The 8,443-nt window shown below is 45.6% G+C and overlaps 1 protein-coding gene across 1 annotated transcript in view; it reads right to left on the bottom strand.

The window, feature by feature from the left end:
* CREBBP (CREB binding lysine acetyltransferase) overlaps nt 1-7,555 on the bottom strand; it is a gene marked incomplete at its 5' end in the record, with an annotated part of 133,216 nt that extends 125,661 nt beyond the window's left edge. Inside the window, 1 exon segment of the mRNA XM_027773232.1 lies at nt 6,842-7,555. Within this exon segment, the coding sequence (XP_027629033.1) occupies nt 6,842-7,555 (714 nt within the window).
* Nucleotides 7,556-8,443: the final 888 nt, after the last annotated feature.

Genomic DNA, 8,443 nt, shown 5'->3' with positions numbered 1-8,443 from the left:
TCACGATTGCTAAGTCATGGAAACAACCTAAATGCCCACGAACTGATGAATGGTTAGAAAAACTGTGGCACATATACTCAATGGAATACTATTCATCCATAAAAAACAACAAAACCCTGGCTTTTGAAAAGAAGTGGATGAATATGGAAGACTTACTGCTGAGTGAAGCAAGCCATGCTATGAAGGAGAGGCATTGTATGTCCCCACTTAATATATACCGAGTGTCTGCACTCTAAATGTGTATATATATATATATATATATTTGAAACCACACTGCTTCTGTTGTTATAGAGTTATAAAATTATACAAAATTATAAGACATATCTTGAACATTATCTTTAAAATTCAGTATTTTGAAACTTTGAAAGTTGCTTGTAAACTGTCAAGAATTATGGAGTATGAGCTAAAATTCTTTGCTATGTAAAGTAAATGTTTGGGGAAAATGTAAAATAAAAACAAGTTGTAATGAAAAAAAAATCTTAAACTATTAATATATTAGGTTGTCGGGAAAGTAATGAGTTTTTTCTACACAAAAATACATCATGACTTCCCTGATGACCCACTATAAAGAATATTAAGAACACAAACCAACAAGAAAAAATTTGAAATAATCTAAGGAAAAAATGGATAAAGATGAACAGTTAGCAAAATGCAAATACCCCTGAACTTAGGAAAAACATCCCTAATAGAAAAGACAAACTATCTACAGACTAGACAGTACAGAAAAGAATGATAATATCCAGTGTTGTTGAGGATTTGGATAGACTCATTCGTGTTTTTTCCTTTAACCAACTGAGTTTTATCTGTTGTATAAACCAAACCACCTAACATCTTTCAGGTGAAAAAAATACTAAATTTGAATAAAGATATTACAAAATGAATTAGAGTCCAATAAAAATTAGCTTTGGAGAGGGAACATAATTCTACTCAATTAAGGCAAACATGTTTATAGACCACAGATTAGCTTATTTTTTAATACCCGTCATGCCACAAATTCATAGAGAATTCCAGTAGCTCAGGCTCCTTCCCACTGGTTCTCACAAAGTGTGCTTCTCAGGGTGGAGCAGGCTGGCGCTGTAGTTGAACCCAGGTCCCTTTCTCTTTGGCTTCCTTTTTCTGGTCATTTTCCTTCCCACGTTTTAGGAAGCTATCTCTGTTTTTTTAATATGCTCAATACGCACATTCATTCTCTTGGCAAGGATCTTGCCCTTGTTGGTTCACAACAATGCCCACAGCATGCTGGGTAACAGTGTAGACTGTCCCAGTTTTGCCATGGTAACATTTGTGGGGCATTCCTTTTTGAACAGTACCCATTCCCACACTGTCTACAATATCACCCTTCTTGTAGATTCGCATATATGTCGCCAAAGGAACCACTCCATGTTTTCTAAAAGGTCTAGAGAACATATATCGGGTGCCTCTCTTCTTTCCCTTTGTGTTCGTCATTTTGGTTAATTACTGGAAGATGGCGGTTCTGGCCAAAAGGTAGACTCATTCATTTCTGGGAGAGGGTGCAATTTGCACATCACTTCTGGAGAATACCTAGCACACCACCTATGCTTATGTAATACATTCTTTAATCCAGAAATGCCACTTCCAGAACTCATCCAGTAAATGGGGGTCACCCAGCTGTACAAAGATGTACAAGTGTGTTCCAAGCAAAACTGTGACAACTGCACACACTGGAAAGAGCCTAAAACATACCACCTATTGGGCACAAGTCTTAGAACTAAAGACACACTCAAATCAGGGACTGACGACTGCTATACCTAGGATGACGGACAGTTTTTTTTTTTGGAGAGGATTTTGCTACAGGGCGCGTGTGCTCGCCAGAAAGACAGAGACAGAGACAGAAAGTGAGAAATCACTACCAAGGGAGGATGGCCATGCTGCAATCCCTTTTCCTCCATTTTCCTCTCGAGATCTTGGGCATGCATGCACACGCGCCTGGAGTGAGTTTAAGCCACCAGGTCCAGGACTCGAACCGCAGTCAGCTACTTGGGAGTTCTGCAACATAGCCATTACGCTAACTGCTGGTCCCAGTTTTTTTTTTTTTTTTTTAAAGAATTCTTTTATTTAACTTTATTATTATTATTATTATTATTTGAGCCAAGAGAGACAGACAGAGAAAGAGAGGGAGAGGAAGAGAGAGAGGGAAAATGAGAAAGCAAGTCACCAGGTCTGGCATTTGAACTACAGCTGGCCATGTGGTAGTCCAGCACCTTTAACCACCATGCCACCTGCAGGCCCCAAGTACGACAGACAGTTCTATGGAATGTAGAACAATTCCCAACTTGTAATGGTAAATTTTGGGTGGGGAGGGGAATATCCATATGCACAGGAACATGTCATACTACACTAGTGTCATTTATGTTTAGGGGAGATAGCTACACACACGCATGCACGCACGCACACACACAAACACTACATCTTTCCCTCTATGACTTTGTACGCACAGATTAACTCTGTCAGACAGAAACGGGAGCTGCATCTGGTGTGAGAATCTGGGAACACTCAAGTTCAAGAATTACGGAACAGTCCAGTCATGTAGCATGTGCTGGTTAGCACTGCTACTCAACAGGCTCAGGCCACAAGGAAGGCCCGGCTTTGATTCCTGTCCCCAGACAAGCTGGGCGTGGAGATCGCATGGCCCAATCTACTCAGGACGCTGAGGCAGTTGGACGTGACACAGCAAGACCCAGTCTAAAAACACACCAGACGCCCACATCCCCGGCCAACACATGGAATTAAGGGAGATGAGCCTGTTCAGTTCTCACCCTTACTGCCATTTAAACTTTTGGATGGCTGTTGTTAAAATGCATGCATGTTTACCTTCTAAAAACAAAACTTTAAATGGTCTTTGGCCCATTCATTCTGCTTTTCAGAACCTATTCCATGATGCATGTGGCTTTGCCCACACAAGGATATACTCAATGTAGCATTGTTTTTACTCGCAAAAAGTTGGAACCACCCAAATGTTCATCACCACCAGAGGATCAGACAAGTAAATAGCACATACCATATAATGGAATGCTCTGTTATGAACAGGGGAAAAAAATTAATGTGTGCCCTGACAGGGAAAGGCATCTAGGGTTCAGTGTCAAGTAAAAAAGAAGGGTGCTTATGTAGTTTGGTTCCATTTTACATATTAAGAGTGTGTCAATAATCCCGAGAGGAGAAAGGAGAAGGGATTGAGGTGTGACCAGCCCCCTGGGGGGATGATTTCTCGCTTTCTATCTCTCTCTCTCTCTGTCTCTCTGTCTTTCAGGCGAGCACACTCACCCTATAGCAAAAGCCTCTCCCCCCCCAAACAAAAACCCCCCCAAAAAAAAAAAAAAAAAAAAAGAAAAAAAAAATCTTAGTTCCCCCTGCTATCATAATGTGTGCTTTTTAAATGCAGTGCCCTTACCCACAAGACAGAAAAAGACGCACACACACATAAAGAGAAAGCACTCCTGAGTAGGGTCGTGATCACACCGCCATCCTTTTCCTCCATTCCTCCTTCCAGTCAGGATTCTGGGTGTGCACACGTGTGAGAGGATGGTGAGTTTTTCAGGTCACCCACCCAGGCTGATTTCAACCATGAGTGGCGACATAGGCTCCAGCTCCCAATGCAAAGCAATTAACCACTGCACTGTGGGGCTGACCCAGCTATTGTGATGTTGTGGAGAAGATTAAAATGGACTAGTATGAGGCCAGCAGGTGGCATGGTGGTTAAGGTGCTGGATTCCTACTTGGCCGACACCACAGTTCAAGTCCCAAACCTAGTGGGTTGAAAAATCACGATAAATAAATAAATACTTAAAAACAAATGGAATTGCCTCTTGTTCTAAAATTTGTTAATGCCTTGTGTCTTTTCTTCCCATCTGAAGTCTGTGACAAATCTCTCAAAGGTGCTAGGCTCTGTACTGTGACCTGGACGTAACCACTGTGCCACTGTGCACTATGCTGTGCGCTGCACTGCGCACCTGCACTGTGTTGTGCTGTGCGCTGCACTGTGTACCTGTACTGTGTGTTGTATTTCGCACCTGCACTGTGCACTACACCATGCACCCGTGACGTGCGCTACACTGTGCACTGAACTGTGTGCTATACCGTGCACCTGTACTGTGATGGTGCTCTACAGGGCAGTCTCCAAGAGTGTTCCCAGTTCAGGTCCAGAGACCTACCTGAGCACTCTGGGACCCAAGATGTGGGGCTGGCTGAGCCTGGAGCAGATCGTGGTATCTGGGCCCTATTGCGGATGCTAAGTCTATGCCATACCCGGGCCATGTCTATGCTATATCCATGCTACGTCCACTTATATCCACACTGTGTCAGTGCTATGTCCACGTTATGTCCACGCTACGTCAGTGCTACGTCCACATTATGTCCACGCTGTGTCAGTGCTACATCCACGTTATGTCCACGCTGTGTCAGTGCTACGTCCACGTTATGTCCATGCTATGTCATTGTTATGTCCATGCTATGTCAGTGCTATGTCCATACTATGTCAGTGCTATGTCCACGTTATGTCCACGCTGTGTCAGTGCTACATCCACGTTATGTCCACACTGTGTCAGTGCTACGTCCACGTTATGTCCATGCTATGTCAGTGTTATGTCCATGCTATGTCAGTGCTATGTCCATGCTATGTCAGTGCTATGTCCATGCTATGTCAGTGCTATGTCCATGCTATGTCAGTGCTATGTCCATGCTATGTCAGTGCTATGTCCATGTTATGTCCACACTATGTCTATCTCCTTGTGTGTCACTCTATGCTTCCATTTCACTAATGGAAGAAAAAAATAAACCTTTTTAAAAAATGCTAGTCTTCCACACATACCATCAGCTTCTCTGAGACGCCTCTGGAAATGAGAGGCATCTGCCTCCAACACACCATGTGGCTTACTTTCCAAACGGTGAACACACAAAGTGTTGTTTGAAAGAAAAATGGAAGGGAAAGAAACCCCAGGATGGAAGAAAAGCCCGAGTGAACAGAGACCATGAAGTGTTACAGATTTAATCAGCAAAATCCAGGTCACTAGAAACTGCACAGGACAAAAAGCAAACTGCCACCAGAGTTTCATTGACACTTTGTAAGGATGATTCTTAAAAACTATGTCAATTGAGTGAAATACGAGCTATTCAGATTTCTAATAAAAATCTGTAAAACAAATTACGGCACAAGAGACCACTGGACACCTGACTGTTGTGGACACTGGGAGACAAGGAGCAGCTGCTGCTTCTCTCGCACGTGCTAGTGGACTGTGTCGAGGCTCACCCAGGCTGGCATCACACGTGTTACCAAAGCTCCCAGTGAGATCCAGGGGCCGACTCTCCCAAGGGGACCATAACATGAGGAACAAATCCACAACGTATTCAGACATGGTCTGCCTTTTGCACTCTTACTCTCTCGTGAGAACACGGTGTTTTCCAGATGCTTTAGGATATGTGTCTGTATGCCTGTGCTTATAATCCTCTGTGGCAGTCTCTACCTCCGTGAATATAGAAGATACAATGCACCTTTGCAATACATCGCTCAGGAACCATAAACCCACCAGGAATCCCTTCTCAGTGTGACTGGATGGGCATGTTCACACAGAGACCCTTCTTCAGATGACAGGAACAACTAAAATTTACGTTTTTCTCCTCTGCCAAATTTTCAAAAGAAATAAGTACAATTTTAATGTAAGGAATTACATCACTTCAAGTTTAAAAACAAAAACAAAACAAAACAAAAAACACCCCTCTCCTTACCTGAGACCATCACAAGGCTTCGTATCAGTTACCTGATGCTCTTCATCAAGCTTGTGGGGAAATTGTGCTCTACTCTGATTTCCCTTATTTGGGGCTCATTGAAGTCAAAGAAAAGCTCAAACCACCCTGGTCGTCTGGAACGTGCTGTAGCCCCCACCTGACACAGGGGCACCAGGGTCGAGCTGGGGCTGCCGACACTGGTGTCAGGCGAGAGTAGCAGCCTTTGTCACAGAGCTTCTGCAGAGCTGTTCTCAGCGGCTACTACGGTGGGAGTTGGCCTATGCCTCTCTCCCGCTTTTCCCTTGTCGGCCTTCATTATTTTCAGCTCCCTCGTTACCTACTTGGCATGTGCCTTCCTCTTTCCTCCAAGTTAAATTCACATTCTAGACAGCAGCTGTAAGACTGCCGACTGCCAACCCCACTCCAGGCCTTTGCTAGCAGAGCTCTCAACCTCGCAGGGGCCTCAGAACTCGGCTTCTGAATCAGCAGAGTTACATTTCTAACAAGACACTGCTGATCCTGGGAACCCACTTTGGGAACCACTGCTCTGCAGTTCGCCCGTCTCTTGCCCTCGTCTCTGCTGACCATGGCAAATAGCTGACCAACTGGGAACGCAGCGTCCTCGTCAGCAGAGTGGAGACTGTGACATGGACACGTCACTGGAAGCACCGAGGAAAGGACATGTACAAGTAAATCCTTCATCAGTTGGAGAAAGCAGAAGCACAGAGCATCCTTTACCAGGGTCACTGACGAAACAGCTAATTTCAAGCAAATTTGCTCCCTTCAACTCTACACCTTTTCCTCAGAGGTAGAGAACTGGCCAACGGCCCAAAGGAGTTCCCTGTATTTTCAAACTGCCTGGCCTACAGGCTATTTTGCTGACAGCTTCCTTAAGAATTCTCATTTTTAAAAAATGGGGCAGAAGTCTTTAGCCCAGAAAGAAGGGCTCCAGACAACAAGTCTGCCTCCCCCAGGTATGAGGGGCATATAGAAAACCAAAGAGGAGGAACAGAGGTGGGCATCAGCGCGTCTAACCTGGGTGTGCTGGGAAGGAAAGGCCCGTGGTTAGCAGGGAACACTGGAAGCACTTCTGCTCACTTACCTTGGGCAAGCCTCCTGCCTGCGCCGTGTTCAGTCCCGCATGGCCGGCCATTTGCGGGGAAACCTGTGTTAAGGTCTCAGCCAGCACGCTGCTTGTGGCCCCCTGGATGGCAGGGGCAGGGTACGTCATGCCAGCTCCCCTTCCTCTGCCAGCAGCCCCAAGAGATCCGTTCATGACTTGCGCCTGGCCTTGCTGGGCTTGACTCACCAAGCCGTGGCCAGAGTTATTGAGGAGGCCTGGGTGGGCCTGGCTAAAGTTAGCACTCATGCAGATCCCAGGGCCAGGCTGCGACGTGGCAGGGCTGCTGGTCACCAGCCCCACTTGCTTTTGTGCTTGCTGATTCAGTGCTTGGGAAGCAGGGGGAGTGGGCCCAGAGGTGCTGGCTGCCTGCTTGGGCAGGCTAGGGGCTGAAGAATCTCCCTGGTTCAGAGGGCTCTTGCCCATGGCACTCAGGCTGGCCATGTTTGCACTGTTCGGCTGCCCTTGAGCCTGGCCCCCAAGGCCCTGCTGCACAGGGCTGCTGGCGCTCACATTTCCTACTCCTGGGTTGATACTAGAGCCGCTGCCTCCTCGCAGAAGCTCCGACAGTTGTTTATGTTTGGAAGCAGCATCTGAAACAAGGTTCCCACTGTTTAAAAGGCCCAATTCTCCTCCGTTGGGAATCAGCTCATCGGGAAGATCATTTTCCAAGTCAAAAAATGATCCAAAATCTAGAAATCAAACAGAAATGGGAAATGAGAAACTAAGCAACCATAACACCTCTCCAACCATCCTATGTTACCACAATCTCACTCAGACGGGCATTTAACAAAAGTCCAGGGTATCTTAAGAGTAACTTCAGGATGATTCCCAAGTTTGGAAAAACTGTAAGTCAAACCATCGTAAATCAGGAACTGTCTGTACTTCAGTATACATCTCCTAAGGACATCGTTTTACATAATCACAGTGCACGTGTCAAATTCAGAAAACGTAACCCTGAAACCAACCTGAACGTATTACGTCTCCTCAAATTTCACTGGCTGTTCCAGTAATGCCCTTTACCACATTTATCTTCCCGATCCAAGATCCAATTCAGCATCCTAGTACACTCAGATTGCATGTCTCTGCCACCTTCTTTAATCTAGAAAATTCCTGGGCCTCTGCCTTCCATACTGATGTTTTGAAGAACAGAGGTGAGTTATTTTGTAGGGGTGCCTCCTCATGGTTACAGGACACATCACTTGGAAGAAAGGAGCCCAACCTGGAGGGGCTTGTGCCTGCGGGACTACCTAGCTTCCGGTCTCAGTGTGCCTCTGTGCATTCCACACAAAGCTCGTATGCTGCTACACTGCCCTGAATTTGGAGTCACTACGATCTCCTGATAGAGAAAAATCCCCAAGGACCCTCTCACCCTAACTAATGTCTAGTGTGCTGCCTTCTGGGCGCTGTCCACAGCACACTCTCCACTCACTACCCTTCGGTTACCAAAGCCCTTAAAATGCGGTGCTCCCTAATCTAGAAGCTTGTGCATAAAATTTCACCTAAACCAGAGAGCAGAGACCCTCTGATAGGGATCGGCTTTCCTTCCTGTTTGCCCTGGGTGAGGACAAAAAGATAATGTCA

This window comes from Tupaia chinensis, unplaced genomic scaffold (genome assembly GCF_000334495.1).
Source record: "Tupaia chinensis unplaced genomic scaffold, TupChi_1.0 Scaffold000042_2, whole genome shotgun sequence".
NCBI lineage: Eukaryota > Metazoa > Chordata > Mammalia > Scandentia > Tupaiidae > Tupaia > Tupaia belangeri.
The sequence above is the reverse complement of the archived record's forward strand: the minus strand, read 5'-3'. Positions and strand labels throughout refer to the sequence as shown.